Source organism: Helobdella robusta (assembly GCF_000326865.2).
Source record: "Helobdella robusta unplaced genomic scaffold HELROscaffold_1, whole genome shotgun sequence".
NCBI lineage: Eukaryota > Metazoa > Annelida > Clitellata > Rhynchobdellida > Glossiphoniidae > Helobdella > Helobdella robusta.
This window is the reverse complement of record NW_008703570.1, coordinates 11,120,200-11,140,414: the sequence shown is the minus strand read 5'-3', so window position 1 is coordinate 11,140,414 and position 20,215 is coordinate 11,120,200. Positions and strand designations below refer to the sequence as shown.

The 20,215-nt window shown below is 34.4% G+C and overlaps 1 protein-coding gene across 1 annotated transcript; it reads left to right on the top strand.

The window, feature by feature from the left end:
* Positions 1 to 1,095: 1,095 nt before the first annotated feature.
* Positions 1,096 to 16,612, top strand: HELRODRAFT_62501 (hypothetical protein; the record flags this gene model as incomplete). Its single annotated transcript, XM_009011427.1, has 7 exons — positions 1,096 to 1,245; positions 2,315 to 2,566; positions 3,923 to 4,154; positions 4,531 to 4,719; positions 13,329 to 13,528; positions 15,783 to 16,035; positions 16,359 to 16,612. The coding sequence occupies 7 exons, from the start codon at positions 1,096 to 1,098 to the stop codon at positions 16,610 to 16,612; spliced, it is 1,530 nt and encodes a 509-aa protein (XP_009009675.1).
* Between the last annotated feature and the right edge of the window lie 3,603 nt (positions 16,613 to 20,215).

Here is a 20,215-nt window from a genome sequence, read left to right as displayed (position 1 = left end):
TTTCAAATTTACCAAAAATTCATTTCAGTGCTTTGAATCATTTAATAATAATAATTATTAACCATCCCTATACATTCGCCGAGATATGTTTAGGAGTGAATTTAAAAAAAAAAAATAAATAAAACATTTATTTTTAAATTTTAGCATAACGAAAGATGAAAAATAATTTTGTTACCCACTCATCTCATGAAACAGCTGGCCTCAGCAAGTTTGCGCGTCTGGCCAGGAGTGTAGCTAGGTCGAAGTCGTCGGCCCAACAGCACTACACCCAACAACATCAACACAATCAACAACAGCAACAACAACACCAGCAACAACATCAACATCAGCAACAACATTCTCAACAAGTTTCCTTACTAGCCTCAACAAACCATCAAATGAAGATGGATGTGCAGCCAAAACATTCGCAATTGAGTGGTGTAAGTTTTTATTTCCAGGCTTTCCGTCTGAATTTATATTTTTTTAATGCTGTTCATTTTAAAGTTAAATATTTTTGGTTCATTTTTTATTCATTCATTCATTCATTCATTCATTCATTCATTCATTCATTCATTCATTCATTCATTCATTCATTCATTCATTCATTCATTCATTCATTCATTCATTCATTCATTCATTCATTCATTCATTCATTCATTCATTCATTCATTCATTCAATCAATCAATCAATCAATCAATTAGTTATTGAGATTTATTTCCCTCACGTATCATTTGTTCAAGTTAATTTTATTTCAGAAGTGGTGAAGAAGTTTTCAAATAAATTCTCGCGAGAACAATTTTATTATCTGACTAAAAAAATTAAATTTGAACACAATTTTTTAAGAGCTTGTTGAAAAAACGAATAATAGCATTCATCATCCAACTGAAAACGTGTTAATTACATTTAGACGAAGTAAGAAAAATATGAAAAAAAATTTGATTAAGTCAGTTGATACGCGAACAAACAAATGAATTGTAAGGCACGCCGAGACAAAAAAGAGGTAGAACAAATAATATTGCGAAAAAAATGTTAAAATATCTGTGAAATAAAGGAATAATTAACTAAATAAATATAATATAAATAATGAAAAATAAAATTTTAATTTTAAATTTTATATGCAGTCATCAGGATTAAACCCTGAGGTGCTTCCCTACTACAGGCAAGAGGCCCCAAAGACACCCCACCACATCATCCTCCACTACTCTGCCTTCAAGACAATCTGGGACTGGATGATCCTCATACTCACCTTCTATACATCTGTCATGGTGCGTTTGTGGGTGGCGGGAGAGTGTTGATGGGGATGGTGATAGTGATAATGATAATTTTGATGATGATGATAATGATGGTGATAATGATGATGGTGATTTTGATGATGATGATGGTGATGATGATGATAATGATGGTGATAATGATGATGATAATAATGATGGTGATTTTGATGATGATGATGGTGATGATGATGGTGATGATGGTGGAGATAATGATGACAATGATAATGATGATGGTGGAGATAATGATGGTGACGATGATGACGATGATGAGGGCTATGATAATGATGATGATTACGCTAATGATAGCGGGGGTGATGATGATGACGGTGAGAAGGAGAAAAAGGAAGATGACGATGGTTATAATTTGCTTTCGTTAAGACCATTTTTGAAAAAAAACCACATGTTTCAGTGTAAAAAATTTATGGTAGAATTAAAATAAAATATAAAATAATTAACGATATGAATGTAAAAATGAATACAAAAGAATAAAAATAAATTTTCTAAAATGTTCAAGAAGAACATTTGTGCCGCCATTCATTATCTGGTGATGTTTCATTGTAATTAGCGCAGACGCAGCATATATAAACACGCATTAAACCTGCAAACAACGCATTAATCACAACAACAACAAAAAACTTAATCAGAATTAGACCATTCCAAAACGTGTAGACATGGAATATTTTAAAGTATAAACAGACATCTAAACATGTCTGAGCCAGAAATAAATGCGTTAGATAAAAAAAAATAACCACACCCCGACAGCAAGGTGAACATTAAAAATAAAATAAACACAACTTTTAACTACAGAATTACAACAAAGTCAACATAACAACGACATTTCAGGAAATAAAAATTTTGATTTAAAAAAAATTACGTTTCTTAAAATATTCACCGTCTGCTTGAAAAGTTGAAACCACAGCAGTCATTTTAGTCACTTTATCAATAATTTTTCTCAATTTCACTATCTCACCGCTAAAACATTTCATTTCTATCACCATTGCTGTCAATTTAGCATCACGACAACATCATAAGCATGCAGTTTTTAATAAATATTTCCTCGAAGGTACCTTACAACGCAGCTTTCCGCAGCAAAACGATCGGCGACATACCGCTATTGGTGGTTGACAGCGTTGTTGACGTCATTTTCTTCCTCGACATCGTCCTCAACTTCCACACAACTTTTGTGGGGCCGGCTGGCGAGATAGTCTCCGATCCGAAGATAATTCGGATGAATTATCTCAAGAGCTGGTTCGTCGTCGACCTACTCTCATGCCTGCCTTACGATGTCTTCAATGCTTTCCAACACGTTAACGAGGTAGGTCGGCTTCTTGTCTGTTTCTACGCTCTGTTGGAATTTGATAATAATAATAATGATAAATAATAGTAATAATAATACTAATAAATGATTATCGAACCACATAATAATAAAAAATAATAATAGCAACATAAAAAATGGTAATAATAATAAAGACAGAAGCATAACAATATTAACGATAACAATGATAATGTTAATATTTACAGTTATTTTTAGATCCATTTGTTGTGAAAGTTTCAAATCTTTATTTTTGATTAATTTACGCGCGAACTTGGGAAAAACAGAACGTAAGTTTTAGATGTCCATTTTGTTTTTTTTTTGTTTACTCATTAAAAAATATTAATTATTTTTTTATTTATTTAAATAAAAGATAATCGTAATATCTTTGCTTGGTTCTGTTTATTTATTTTTATTTAATCATTAATTTTTTTTTTATTGTTGTAAGTTTCAATTGAAACCGTAATTGCTATCACCACCATCATCATCATCGTCATCATCATCATCATCGTCATCATCATCATCATCATCATCATCATCATCATCATCATCATTGTCGCTACCAGCATCAAAGTTTTTCATCTTGGTCATCATCCTCATCATTAATTACTCTCACAGTCATTACCAACATTGCGAAAGTATGAGAATAAAAGCATTAAATGAATGAAATATTAATAGACGAACTTAAACATATAGAAAAATAGTTGTCATCATTTATAGTTTGTCAAACTGCCATATACAAGAATAATATAACTTCCGAAGTATACAAAAATTCAGATAACAATTAATCAAACTTTGTTAAGTGCAAGCATGAAATTGTTCAATGAAAGGGCAAAAATTTGCTCCCAAACAGACATTCAACATAAAATACAAACATTCAATATGAAATACAAACATTCAACACGAAATACAAACATTCAATATGAAATACAAACATTCAAGATGAAATACAAACATTCAAGATGAAATACAAACACACAATATGAAATACAAACATACAAACACACTGCATTAAAAAACCCATCCGATAAGTATACAAGCAAACATGGGACGAATGCTGAGTGGAAAGTAACGTACGAGCTAGCGTTCATTCATATCAGAAATCTTAATGTGCAAACAAAACTCAAACAATTAAATGCAATTTTTTAACAAATATCTAATTAAACAGCCCATAATTCGACGCATAAAATAAAAATAGCAAACTTAGAAATATAAAAAAAACTGAAGATAAAACAAAACGCAATCATGTTTGCAAACAAACATAATAAATTGTACAAACAAACAAATGAATGAACAAACACATGAACATACAAACACACAAACACACAAACACATACAAACTGACAAACAAAACTGCAGAGTATAAGCAGTCTCTTCAGTGCCTTAAAAGTAGTTCGCCTCTTAAGGTTGGGTCGTGTGGCTCGCAAGTTGGACCACTACATCGAGTACGGGGCAGCAGTCCTGGTCCTCCTCATTTTTATGTTCGTCCTGATAGCGCACTGGTTTGCATGCATCTGGTTCACCATCGGAGACTCGGAGGCGAGAGCGGGCATCTCCTATGGATGGCTGCATCGGCTCAGTCGAGAAGTGGGTGAGCAGAACTTCTTTTTAGTTATTTTACTTTCTTCTCTCTTTCTCTCTCTCTTTCTTTGTGTGTGTTTGTGTTCTTTTGTTTGCCTTTCGTTCGTTTGTTTGCTGCTTGTATTATTTTACAAAACTAAAACGCCAAATTATATACAAATTATAAAAGTAGGATATTTGTAAATTCGGTTATACCTACAAGCATGAATGAACTTGGAAAAAATTCCTAACAAATATTAACATTAATTATTATCATTATTGTAATTACAATTGTCAATATTATCACTACCTTTTTCGTCATATCAATTACTTAAAATGACTGAAGCGAATAACTACTTTCACACAAATTTTAGTAATTTAAATATAACCAAAACCCCTTCCTTAAGGTCCCCTGTACTACTACTCCAACACATCAACGAGCCCACCACATTGGGAGGGAGGGCCCTCAAGTACGATGGCCTATGCAACTGCCCTCTACTTCACACTTTCCTGTATGACCAGTGTGGGGTTTGGCAACGTGTCAGCTTATACGGAACTGGAGAAAATCTTCTCCGTCTTTATGATGATTTTTGGATGTTGGTTAATCTGTTTTGTGGCTGTTGTTGGTTTTTTGTTTGTTGTATTTGTTGTTGGTGTCGTGATTTTTTTGTTTCTGTATTGTTAGTAGTAATTTTTTGTTTTAAAATATTTTAAAATTTTCATTATTTAATTATTAAAGTATTTTATCATCAACATCGACAATATACATTTTAACTCATATTTCTGTTTGATTTTTTACGTCATAATGTTTAAAGATTTCTGGCAACGATAAAAAATTAATGACAAGCCGAAAAACTCATAAAGAATAATATTGGCAAGGGAACGAGCAGAAAGTGAGCTACTCGCCAATTCATTGGCAGTGCAGGTAAATAAACAAACAAACAAATGAACGAACAAACCAACAACAAACAAACAGAAGATAAGGACATATTGCATTCCAGCATTAACTTTTTATTAGCACTACGCACGCTCTTCCTAAACAAGCGCTGAATAGTTCTGCGTTCAATTGCGTAACTTTGATAAGAAACAAAAGCAAGCAAGCATAAAAAACATGACACAGTGAAACGTTCTGAGATGAATTAATATTTTTTGGATAGTTTTATTTCTTTAAAAATTCTATAAAATTCTTATTTGTAGTTTGTTATCACAAATAAGCATACATGCAGAAATTGTCCAATTTTACAATTTTCGAATCAACCAATTGGTAAGCCAGCAATCAATCGCGTCTTTGTCCTACTCTTTTCAACTGAACAACTCAATACACTTCAACCTGTCGACCAGCCAGCCAACCAACCTACCAGACAACCAACCATCAACCAGCCAACCAACCAATCGGCTAACTAACCAACCAACCGATAAACATTAAACAAGCGAACGGGACGTTCACCAGCTGTTCTACAATATACAATTGACAATCAGTTTTGTTGAAATATCCTTTCAATACCTGTCATGTCGTGTTGAGCATTCGCAAAGAGCTGCATTCAAGCCACATGTGAACAACTGTTGAGAAACAAATTAAGAGTGATATCACTATTCTGTTTTCTAATAAAACATGCTCATATAGAAATATTTATTTCTAACTCTCCAACAATTCATATAGGAATATTTATTTATAACTCTCCAACAATTCATATAGAAATATTTATTTCTAACTCTCCAACAAATAACCCACGCATCGAATGTAAGCTACGAAAAGGTCTGATATGAACGAAAAATTTACAATTGGACAGATAAAAACAGAGAGAAAAAGGGAGAGAGAGAAAGAGAGAGAGAGAGAGAGAGGGAGAGAGTTACTAAAAAAGTAACAACGTTTTCGTATCCTCGTTTGAAAAGATTGATTCCAATGCACACTCCCAATTATTTAAGACAGCCCTTGTATTTCATTGACTTTCAGGATCCACTCAACACGAGCCTCGCACTTATATTTTCATGCATAAACATGCGCGGCCGTCAAGAGTTAGAACAAACATGGAAGTGGGCAAACAATAGGAAATACGTGCCTACATGTCTGCATTTATGTTTTGCATGCGTTTGCATGTTCAGGCATTCTACTTATTCTGTTAACATTCTGTTGAAAGAATACATATGGGAAATGAAATTAAATAAGTATTCATGTAAATGTAAATATTGGAAAAATGGATGAACAAATAAAGATAACAATGAGCATGAACATTAAGATCAATCTTTCCCACACACATACACACACAAACACCCACACACAAACACCCACACACAAACACAATCGGTCATCCTCACGACCATAATGGCTTCTGAAATGACCATCAATAAATACAGCAGGCGCAATATTATAACTGACCTGCCGATTTAATTCTCTGAGCAAGTGGCTGATTTTCAATTTTGGACACGAAAAATGAAATTCTGTATAATGTTTTTCGGTTGTCTTTTATGCATTCACTCCTTTTAGATTATGTTGATTTTGACTTGAACATCTTGCAGTTTGAACTCAACTGAGCAGTGGCGATTTATTATTTCATGAAAACGGCCCAAACAGTTTCGATTTTTCAATTTTTATGAAAAGTTTGTTATGAACTTATAGACCACATGATAGTAAGTAAACATTCAGAAATAAATACAAACGAACTGACGAATGGATGAACAAACAACAATTTTTTGTCCATAAAAAAGAAGAATATGTTTGCAGGCTGTCGCATAGACATATCAGCTGACATCTTCAACTTAAATCAAACACTTACGTACGTGTCAAAGCACAGGCATTCTTTATGACTATGTACAATTGTGCTTTCTTCTTTGTTCTGTTGCGCTTGCGTTTGCTTAAACTGTGTGAGTGTGAGTGTGTGAGTGCGTGTATGTGTAATGTTTCAAAATGTTTTTTTTTTTATACAAATAAGTTGCATTTTATAAGGTAATTGTTTATAGAGTTAATAAACTAGACTCATATTTATAGGACATAAACAAAACACATAGACGCACAACAGCGCATGCGTTTCACAGCGCAATGCATTCCCCTCCCGTCCATGTGCATTGTGCATGATGAACGAACATTCATCCGGTTTACAGGTACGTCAAAAATGGAAAAAACTGTACGACGCGCATACACAACGAACATACCTACTCTATAAATACTTGGAAACGTGTAAACGTAAAAAAAAATAATCACAGCACTTATACACGGACACACACACACACATGCACACACACACATACAAAAAAGAATATAAAAAACGTGAACAGTGCAAAAGAAAATACAATTTAGCTTTATATGCCAAAGTATTATTTCACCTGCCTACTCGGTATACATGCTTAAGTTAGAACAAATACATATCAACATATAAATACGTGTAGGTTATAAAGGGAGAGAAAGAGAGAGAGAGAGAGAGAGAGAGTGAGAGAGAGAGAGTGAGAGAGAGAGAGAGAAAGAGAGTATGAGTGAGAATCAAATGTGGAAACTGAAATCACTTTTCCCGCGTGTGTATTACGCCTCCAGTGATTGTATATGTGTAGGAGTTATTTCACATTTCATGCATTCTAGTATTTTTCTATTGCACAAATTTTACCATTAGCGTACAACCTCTGCTGAAAGTTGATACCTTTTAAAAAAATAAAACTACAAAATAACAAAAAAATCTCACATAAAAATTCGTCTTAGCTCCTCTTTAATGATGTTTAAATGAAAAATTTAAAAACATCAACTCACAATTTGTGGATTGAGCTTCTTATGCGCTGTCAAAACGGGCGGTGGCGGGCGACAAACATCCTGCTATTAATTAGACGAGATATTTTCAAGGGAAAGGAAATGTGTGTATTTGTGAGGGGCAAACAAATAACTAAATGTGGATTGCTGGGATATTGTTACACACGCTCCAGGAAAGCGAAGTGATGCATGTCTTGTATCCCTGAAGGTCTTCCACCATTTTAAGGAAGGAATTGATTTTCCTTTTGTTTAACCATCTGACATATTATTCGATAATAATGAATATTTTGGTTTGCACGTGTATGTGTTTTCCATGTGTGTGTGTGTGTATGTATGTATGTGTGTGTGTGTGTGTGTGTGTGTGTGTGTGTGTGTCCTTTTATAAATGAGTGTATGTGTGTCTTGTAATAAGTGCGTGCGTGAATGTGTGTCCTGTTTTAAGTGCGTGCGTGTGCACTGACGTCTGCACGTATGTGAACGACGTACGAGTGTATGTCTACATGTAAGATCGATTTGCATTGTTCTTTATATTCATATGCAAAGGGATGGATTGATGAGTGCAAACTCATATGGAATGTACGAACATGTTGTAATAGTACACGTGCGGATGTTTTCCTCTCCCTCTCTCTTTTTATCTCTTTTTTCCTCTTTCTTTCTCTCTACTTGTATTGATAGTTTTGTCTGTACGCAAACAAGTTTGTCTATTTTTAGCGGGTAGACGACGTACGTGACTATGCTTTGTTTTTTTGAATTTGTTAATCTTTCAGTTTTGCTTCTTATCATTAATATCTTTTACAACTCTTCCAAAATTCATGTTATGAGCAAAACTCATCAACAGCAATCATCTAGGTTAGCTACGCTAGCTAACGTAATTAAACAGGACAACAACGTTCTCAATCATTTAATTGCAGAAGGCTCGGCGGTCCTATCATTTCAACGTTTGCAATAATTTCGTTCCTCCATTCTAAGAAATTTCACCTCTACGCTTTCTATTTATCCAACCAAATTATCTACTTAATTATCAATTTATTTGTTTGTCCTATTCAACTTTTTTCATTTGTTTTCTAATTTCATCTATCCAAGTAGGACTTATGAACGCGCTGCTAGCTTCTAAACGGCTATTTAGAAAATTCTTTCAATTTCAGTAAAATATGTTGGCATAGAGACGACACTGAAGTTACTTTTTTAAACTGAAGTTTATCCTTTAGAATAATAAACATTTTTATAAACATTAAACATATATAAACGATGAAACTTTCTCTTCTTTATATGCATAAACCATGTGTACCAATGTAAACATTATTTATAATGCAAGATCTCGCAGACAAAAATATTAAGCATTATTTGGTTTTCAATAGGATAATGTTCATTGGTTTTTTTTGCACTAATGTAATTAAAAACTTTGCTGCACATGATACGGCATTGTTGTTTGTTTTGCTGTCTGTATTGTTTTGTTGTTTGTTTTGTTGTTTGTATTGTTGTTTGTTTTGCTGTTTGGATTGTTTGTTTGTTTTGCTGTTTGTATTGTTTGTTTGTTTTGCTGTTTGTGTTGTTATTTGCATTTGTTTTGTTTTTTTTTTGTTCTTTCTTTGTTATTAGTGTTGTTATTTCCAACAATCTCCCTCTTCATTAATGATTCGATGCACATTGACGTATTCGTTAACAGTTGTTTCAATGTTGACTTGACTGGCAGCCATCACCATGTTAACTCTGATAAACATAGACTCGCAAATGTTCACAGTGGAAGGAAGTAATGCTACTTCCGATAACTTTAAATTTTTACACTTTCAAACTTTCATATTTTATACATCAAATTTAAAATTGAATTATAAGATAAAATAATAATAAGCATATGCCAATATGTAACAAACTATTATATATATTTCTCAATTGAGATGCTAGAACACTTTTATGTCTCTCATATGGATGATATATATAACATCATAATATAGTCATACCCGTAGTAATAAACGTAAATCTATAACGAAGCAAGGTGAATTATGATTCAATAACAATTTAATAATAAATTTGTTATTTTCCAGATAAAAAATTACATTTACATATCCAACAACCGATACATACATTCCATACCAAATGAAATAGTGATGTTTTTTGGAGATACGTCTTGTTGTTGCGTGTTGATGTGCTTCAAATGCTACATGCACTGGCAAAACAACTAAAAACTACAAGTCCGCCGTGATGTTGACAGCTGATATGATGCGGTGCTTGCGATCGCACTAGAGTAATGTGTTTGTACGTGGCCTGGTTTGGTTGTTGCAGTTTTTGTGGGATAAAACTTCAATCGCCAGTAAGTAAGGAACGATTTGTTAGCGCTCTACATCTGATGAAACAAGAAAAAAGACTGATCAACTATTTTTTTGTGTCACACCAAACACGAACTAGGCAGCCAGGCACAATCTGCCGATGTTTATTTATAATTTATTACTACAGTGATCGGGTAGCGGAGAATAACATGCCTTCGAAATAAATTACACGATACAAAATGTTCATTATCATCGATGGGGGATGAATTGTCGACGTTCAACAGGCCATCCCTGTTCCCGGCTATGAAGCATTTTATGAGCGTACTCTCAATGATACGATGGCTCTGGGATCAATATTCAATTTGGAGTGTAATGATTGAAAAGAATTAATGCTATTATTATTGTTATTATTGTTATTATTGTTATCGTTATTGTCATTGGATGTCAACTTTTATAACATTAGCTGCTATGTTAAACACACACACACACACACACACACTTTTATAACATTAGCTGCTATGTTAAACACACACACACACACACTTTTATAACATTAGCTGCTGTGTTAAACACACACACACACACACACACGCATACTACTAAATATGATGATACGACCTGAGGAACCTATGATAGAAAATTGATAGATTCATGCAGAGGAGAATGTTATGAGACTTTTATTAACATTTTATGTACATTATTTTTGTACTTTTTTGTGTACTTTACTTACATACTCACACGAACAAGCACACATTGAAGCAGTGTATAGTTGCGCAGGTTTGTGTGTGTGTGGCGTTTGGAGTATGACAAATTTGTTAACGATGCTAATAAATGAATGTTTCAAATGCAGCGATCGTGTTGAGAAAATATCGTTAAAATTGAAAAAAGGGCCACTCAAATGTTCCAATTTCTGACTTTTTTTTCTCTCTTTCTTTCTCTTACTGTCTCTCTCTTTCTCTCTCTCTCTCTCTCTCTCACTCTTGTTCTTTATCTACAAAAAACACACACAAACATATATATATATATGTACATACACACATACAACACACAATGTTAGACTGCAGAAGTCCAAAAGAAAGAAAAAGTGACAATGGAAGAATGCACTGGAAAGCACAAATGTACACCTTTGTTTGTGCACACATGTAAGCAGACACTCAATGAGATGATGAGATTTTTACAGCGTACCTACATTGTGTGCACACCTGTTGATTGTACAACGGCAGGTAATCCAGGTGCACACGGATGGATGGATGGTTGGCTGGCTGGATGGATAGAAGGATGGATGGATAGATAGATGGATGAATGGATGGATGGATTAATAGTTGACTAAAGGATGGATACATACATACACACAAAATTAATTTCACCATAACAGAAATAAACTGCTTAATGTTTGTTGGAAAATTCGATGGCTTATATTTACCCTGTTGTATATATTTACATACCATCGCGTATTAATATAAATATTTGTTAGTTCTTTGTGATTTTTTGTACCTTATTTCATTTTTCTATTATTATGGTTATTATTATAATCTATAAACAAGTAATTTTGAAGCAGTCTTCATTTGAACGAGCCCAGTAGTGTGTGTGATTTGTTTGTTAATCGCTGCCTGCATGCGTGCTCGGGTGCTTCGATGACTGCTCTCAAATCGAACGCTTGTATTGTTTTGTTTTGTATTGTATTGTATTCATTGTATCGCATGTTAGTACTGTAATGCACGTTGTGTTTTTACTGTATTGTATGAGTTGTATTTGTATTGTATGCATTGTATTTTATGCATTTTTTGTATACCTTGTAGTTATTTATTGAATGTGTTTTTATGACCAAAAGCATTTACAAACATACAATATTTTATTTTAACAAAATGCAGCACATGTGGCTGTTTTGTATGTGTTAGTATGCGTGTATGTAAACATGTATACGTCTATGTTAGTATGAAGCATAGATATATGCATTTAAAAAATTTGCAAATAATGACCATTGTTGCTGAGCTTAACGCAATGAAAAGTTTTTTTAGGTTGTAAAAGAATTGGTTTTGGACAATTGAGGAAAGGAAACTAATTGAGCTCATCTGTTTTGCTTTGTATACCTTTATTGGATGTATGTTGTTGTGTTGTTGTTTTGCCGTTGTCGTTGTTGCTGCCGCTGTTTGAGCGACAAGATGTTGCAGTGGTTGAGGTTCCTGGTCCTGTTGTTGCAGCGTCTGCGTTCGAATGCATAGAGATCTTCGTCACTCTCACATGTTGCGTTAATTCATGTGTGTTCCTGTTCATGTGTGCTGCGAGTGAGTGAGAACCACGAAAAAATTAATAATAAGAATAATGAGAATAAAAATAATAATGATAATATTAATAAAAATAATGTTTTTAATTGTTACTGTAGATAATGGAATGTTGCATTAGCTATTTTAATGAAAATGTTTTCCTAAATTTAAAATAAATAATGTTGGAGTAATTCAGTGTGGTTGATGTTGCTTTCGTAGTTGTTGAGTTTTTTAATGTTATGAGGGTAATGACGGTGTTGATGTTGTTGTTCTTGATGCCGTTGTTGTTGCAACCATTAATGTTGTTGTCGTTTTTTACGTTATTGTTATCATTTTAATTTTTAATGATATTGTTGTTATTATTTGTTGTTATTGTTGTTGCTGTTGTTGTTTTTGTTGTTTTCGTTGTAATTGTTGTTGTTGTTGTAACCACTGTTATTTTTCTTGATGTTATTGTTGCTATATCGGTCTCTTACACACTCGATGTATGACTGCTTCTTCGTTCGCTGTAGACATGGTTATTTATTTCGGCATTGTAAATAAATTAAAGTAAAATATCTACATATACAAAATTCAGGCGTAAATACATATGAATATACATAATTATATATAAATTTGTATATAGTATATGTATGTTTATGCATAATATATAATGTCCTAATTCTTTTTAATTTTTTATTAAATTTATTTATTTAATTGAATAATTTTAGAAAATAATCGCCGTTTTGTTTTATTGGAAGTTAAAAATGCATTCCTGACCCACCAACCCTGCTCAGCCATACTTTATGTTGGTCCAAAACCTCATGTCGGTTACGACAACTCAGCGTTTTTCCGTAAACACTCACTCTCAACCATTCGAGACAAACCAATCAAAAATTAGCTAATTACAAAATCAGCCTATCAAAGCACTCAAAAATAAAATTCAACCAATCACACGATGACAGCTCTCTTATACGCCACGATTTTCGGTAACGTGACCACCATCTTCCAGCAAATGTATTCGACGACGGGCAAGTACCACGAGATGCTGAACAATGTCCGCGAGTACATGAGACTTCACGACGTTCCGAAGGCCCTCAACGAAAGGGTAATGGACTACGTCGTATCCACGTGGGCTATCACTAAGGGGTTGGATGCACAGAAGGTTTGTTTTTGTTGTTTGATGGTTATTCTTTGGTTGTTGTTGTTTGATTGTTGTTGTTTGGTTGTTGGCTAGTGCTGCTTCTTGTTTGGGGCTGTTTGTTTTATTATTGTCTGTTTTTGCCGTTGTTTGTGTTTATTGATTTATATTCAAAATATGCGTTGTATTGTATCGCAATCAATGTTCTGTTGTTGTTGTTGGTAGTGGTTGTTGATAGTTTAAAAGATACGTCAATGTCAAGTGTCACAATTAAAAATGAAATGTGTCATAATTAGTGGGTAATTGATGCAAATTAGTTAATCAATGACGTAATAAACTATTTGCGGTTGTCATTTGGAACCACGCCAACCCAATGTAAGTAAATAATTAGCGTGTGTGTGTCAGTCAAATCTTTGCACAGGCTTATACGACAAGTATTTGTGTCTGCGTGTAAATGTGTGTGTGTGTGTGCATGTGTGGTGTTTGTGTGTGTGTGTGTTTAGTGTGTGAGCAAGTGTGTTTTGTTATTGGGTGCGCATGCAAGAGTGTGTTTGTCTGTGTGCGTTTTTGTAACCCTAATCTTTTAAAAATGAAATAATTTTTCCTTCAACTACACAACACAATTCAGTTTTAAGTTAATTTGTTATAGAAATGTTTTGAAATAAGCATATATTCTGAGCTATTTGTGACCTATACTGACAGGTTATACTCATTCTATTTATTCCCCACAATCTGATTATCATATGACTTGAAGATTTTCCATGATAGCTACGGTGTTTATAAACTTGACAGCTTAATATTTTAAAGTGTTTTTCGTGTTAAAAAAGCGTTTGAATCGTTACAGAAAATATTAAAAATCCAGATTTCAAACGAATGTTATAAGATTTGTGTAATTTGCTGAACGGCTAATAATTGAATGTATTCGCTGACAATCGAAATTTTTTTGTTTGTTCATTTGTTTATTTTATTTGAAAGCAGAGTTACGTTAATTTAAATGCATTGCACACACATACATGTTTCAATTCAAAGTGCGTATATATGTCTCAATACAAAGTGGGTATGTATGTCTCGATACGTTGTGTGAACGTGTGTTTCAATACATTGTGTGTACGTGCACTGATGGGACGAAACATCAATTGTGGCTTTTAATCAGGTGTCCTGTTTTCAAGTATCATCATGGATTAATTGATCAGCGCAATGAAAGGGTCTGAACATAAATACCGCGCCTGCCTATGAACGCAAAATGCTTGCCTGCATTTTCAAACAGTCATTTGTTTGTTGCACGCTGTTCCGTAGAATGCTTCGTTTTTATTGAAACGTAATATGGAATTCGTCTGAAATGCTGTGCACGAATTAGCTGGGCATATGAAACTATGTTAAAGTTATTGATTGCGTGTATGCGTGTGCGTGTGTGTCAGTGATGAGAATTGTATGGCAAGGACGTGTGCTCTACAAGGAGTAGAGAGGGAGTTCATTTAAAATTTATAAACTGAACGACGTACTCGTAATTAATTAACCTTTTGAGATTTGGGCCGGTAAAATTATGCTTCGGCAAAATTTCCCGACTCATAATTATAAGACAGCAATTGCAATGCAATGCAACCTCGCGCTGGTAGTTTTTCGTTTTATTACAAAAATTTAATTAATGCTGACGTGTTCGACGTGATTGTGTCCGTTTTTCAAGAAAAATTATTTTTGGTCTATTTATTTTCATGAGATATTTTTATAAAACTGGTTTTTACTGTCTATTTTGAACGTCGTAATTAATGACGGTCGTTTATAATGAGACTGAACGTGATTTCAAATGAACAGAAATGTCGTCAGAAAAAGTTTCAGGAGTTAAGTTAATAAATTAAATTTTATCTTCCGATTAAGATTCACCGTTTGGCGTACGTTCAGTTTAATCATCTGTCACATAATGTTAGGGTGAATTTAGCCTGCATAATTTTAAAACGTCGATCACAAATACTCTCAAGCTTTCTTGACTAATTAAAAAATAAAATAGTAAGCCAAAACTAAAATAAAATTGATGTTTTTTGATATCTTATTTGCATTTAGTAGTTTATTTAACCACATGCAATTTTATAAGCGATGCAATTTCCTTTGCAAGATTTCAATACTTTGCCTATGCCTACAGTTCTATTTTTCTATTTGTATTGTAACATATAACGAGTTAAATAAAACTTACTGATGTAAAGTGATTCATAAAAATAAACTAAATTAATGAATATTTTTTAAATTACAAAAAATTCAACTCGCTCACTTGACCAAATGAAAGGTGCTAGATTACTGCCCGAAAGACATGAAGGCAGACATTTGCGTACATCTGCATAGGAAAATTTTCACTGAACAACCGGCATTCAGACTTGCCAGCGACGGCTGTTTGAGGGCCCTTGCCATCAATTTTACAACCAGCCACTGTGCTCCGGGCGATGTTCTGTTCCATCAAGGCGAGAGCTTGGACTCCCTTTGTTTCATCGTCAGTGGGTCACTCGAGGTCGTCCAAGATGATGAAGTTGTTGCCATCCTAAGTAAGTTGAGGATGTATCAGCATTTCCTCATGCGTGTAAAATAATGAGTTTAAGAAGAAAAAAAATAAGATCTATTGTATATACAAATTAGTTTAAGAACATGCTTACAATACTAACATTTATTATAGTTTGGAGTTTGTTCATTTCAATTGCTCAGAAGAGCACCTATTTCAGCGTTGATATACAAAATTATACCAGCCCTAATTTTGCTTTACTCATAAGACTGCATTTGTCTAACATTTTAAAACATTTAACATTGCCTAGAATGTTATTTTTAGCGTGAACAAGTTCATTTCATCTATTGAAAAAACGTTGTAAATCAGGTAAAGGTGACGTCTTTGGTGATTTGTTTTGGAAGGAATGCAACGTTGTGCAGTCAGCAGCCAATGTGAGAGCCCTAACCTACTGCGACCTGAACATCATAAAGAGAGACAGACTACTCGAAGTACTTGATTTCTACCATGCCTTTGCCTTATCCTTTGCCAGGAATCTTACTTTGACTTACAATTTGAGACATAGGGTAAGTCAATCATTCACTGTATTATTTAATCTATTGCATAACCAAATTAAACTATAGTCAAAAACGACCAAACTCAAAAACTTTTTTAGCTGATTAAACTTTAAACATTTTTTGAAATTTTAGAGATAATGAATGAATTTTTTAGATGATATTCAGAAAAGTTGCTGATGTGAAAAGAGAGAAGGAACTGACAGAGAGGAATGACAACCCAGCACTCGACTTGCCCAGTGACCACCCGCTCAGGAAACTTATATCCAGGTTTCTGACCGAATAAATGTTGTAATGCAAACTGTCACTCTCTTTATGAGCGTCGATCGTTTGCATAACTTCAAAAGCTTTTTTTTTTTATTTTCATACTTTACTAATTCAAAAATTATCAAATCTTAATTAATAGAAATATTATTAAATGTTTCAAAAAAAAACTTGCTAAAATTGGTAAACTTTTTTTACTACGATTTCCATTATAAATATTTAAACTATTTTTAATAAAGATTTCGAAAGCGTAGCGAGCGATCGCTGATAACGATGATGAGGAACGGTTCCGATGTGGAGATGGGTGAAAGGAAAAGTTCGATAGATGTCATCAGGCGCTCTTCCAATCAGAGAATGTCTATAGTCGCTGAAGATGATTCCGAATCACCAAACGGAAACAAACCGAGATTTGCCAGAGGTTTGTTAGATGGGTTGGCTGCATTTTCCAGAAGGGGTGGAACTGGTTCTAGACGGAGTTCATGTGCAGGCTACAGTTCAGATACGAGACAAATGGGCAGTCCAAAGTCAGACCGTAAAGATATTCAACGTAACAGCAACGATGGTATGGATTTAAAAAGCCCATCGTCCAACGAGAGCGCAGATAAAAAGACAAGCAAGTTTGGTAGCAAACTTGGCACAGCTGAAAAAACTGGTAGCAGTGTTTTTAAAACTCAATCAAAATGGGGTAAACTTGTGAGCAATGCTGCAGCATCATCCCAACAACAACAAACAACAACAGGAGCTTCCAAAGTTTCCAAATCACCAACGAGACCGCCAACAAAAGTTCATCCGTTAACAAGTGCAATGAGTGAAGACAAACAACAGCTAACCCAAGAAGCACCCACTTCATCAAACGCCTACACCAACGGAGGATTCAGATTTGGAAACAGCATCGACGAAAAAACTTTTAAAGAAATAAAAGACTCTGAGAATAAAGATGGCGGTCAAAACAAACTAGGCAATTTAAACGTGCCTGAACTGAGGTTACAAACTGAAAGTGGAGTGTACACGGTTGACGATCCTGAGAACCCTTCACAGCGGATGGTTAGACAACTTCCAATACTCACAATTCTGAAGTTGAAATTAAAATATATCAATATCTATTTAATTGCATCATTGTTATATAATGATTTGAACTTATTATAAAAACTATCATAACTGATTGAAAAGTATTTAATATACAAATAAATTTTTATCGAGATAACGTGAATTGTTATTAATTTGTTGTAGGTGTACGAAGTTCTGAAAGAAATGAGGAGTGACATAAAGTACACAATCATTCTTAATCAATTTATAGTTAATTTTATGTTGCGAATTCTATTTAGCTAAACAGTGAAATTAAATTAATTGCAATCAAATGATTAAATAATTATTAAAAAATTACATTTATATTATATTATATTTATATTATATAAAATATTATAAAAAAAACAGATCTGTACATTTGCGAATAGAGCGAGTCGAAACACATCTAGAAGAAGTATTCAAATGGTTAGGAAAAGTAACGTCAGCCCCACATCATCCACCATTTTTGTCTCAAACCACGTCAAATTTGACTACAACAACTTTGGCAAAACTTCAAGCTCCGCCTTCAGTTTCCAACAGTAATTCTTCATTTTTAAGTCCGTACGACAACTGGTCGTCTGCCCAGGACAAACGATTTTCATCATGCACTAGCGTTCAGTACTCGCCTGCAACTGACGATTCCGCTATTCACGATTGCATCGAACGAACGAACTCTGTTGATAACCAATCGAGACCCTTCACATCTACTTCGATATTATCAACATCCGCTGGAGTTTCGCCGTTTCAAGAAAATATCTCCAACATGAATGACAGCGCGGTTAGTCTGAAGTGTTCGGAACTAGCTGAACCGTTTTCATCAACAAATGTTCAGACGCAAGTTCGGGAGGCAATGACCAGCCAATCGATAACGACATCGGTGCCACAAGTCATCATTGCTAAAACCAAATCAAAAAAATCTCAGGATTTGCTCAATCAACAATTGAAACAATCTCCGCAATCAACGTTTTCTATGCAGCAAAAACTTCCACAGCAGCAAATTCCAGATCATCAACGGCAACCTGATTTCACACAACAACTACCAAGACAGCAGCAAATGCAACAACAGCAGCCACAGCAGCAGCTACAACAGCAAGACCAACAATTAAAAACTCAAGCACAAGTTCGACAAAAAAAATCACTACAAAAAACAGACAAACTGCATTTACCTTCTATTCCACAATCTGGTCTTTCAGATACTTCACTTCTTTCCACAGATGATCGAACTCCATTGAGAGAACAACTTCATTCAAAACAAAGACCTTCTAGTCTGGCTGTAACGCCAAAATCAGTAAGTAGTTCAGAACAAACGACTCCACAGTTCATTATAGGCAGTGACAACACAAGCTGTTCAAGTGTTAGCAACCACACTCCGTTACACGCCGGGAAAACAGTTCCCGCTACGCAAAAGACGCCACAACCCCCACCTCCAAAGCCTCCTCCAAAACAATATTTTCCAACACCTGCAGCATCTTCAAAAACACTGAAAGAACCGCTACTGAAAACAATTCGACCCCCTCCTTCACAAGAACTCACCATCCTCGCTGAACCGCTGTTGTCTCGATCGGCTTCTCCGGGCAACTCACAGTCAGAGCAACAGGACTCTTCATCTAAATTACTCAGGTTCCAATCAAAAAAGCATAACATCGATCGGTTTCCATTTATTGATGACAGTGAGAACAGGAAATCAGCTGGCTCAGAGACGACAAAAACGGAACCCGTATTAGAACCTTGCTCAACACGATACACTAAAGGCTATTTAAAGGAACCCGACATTGATCTAAAATTAGGAGAACAAAAGTCAGCGGACGATCACTCCAGCTACCCTCTGCTCACTTCTCTCGATAAAAATGCTCAGAATCAAGCCAAACACCAGGAACGTGAAAGGTTACTCAGATCAAAAACCTTCGGCTTCAACCTCTAACATCAGACAACGGAGAGAAAACAAAAACGTTTGGTTTGTATTCAAATGGTGCAAGTGTGATTTCATGCTCGTTTATACATTCATTCACGTACGTGTGTACGCTTGCGTACATGTTTGTGCTACATTTAGATTTATATGTGAGAGTCAAAGTGTACGTTTTTTGTATTATAATGTTTCCATAATATTTTTTTATCTCCTATTTTCTCGCATCAGCGTTGCCGTGTGCTGTGGATTTCAAACTTACATTCTCATTTGGTTCTCTCGTAGTAACGGTTTATGTTCATTGTTCTCAATGCCATAACTATAAATTAATTTGAAGCAGTCCAATCTTTATGTACAACTAATGCGTTCTTAAAAATAATATTTTATTCAAAATTTTTTTAACAATAATTTTATATTTTTTATCTACTTTTTTATTTCAA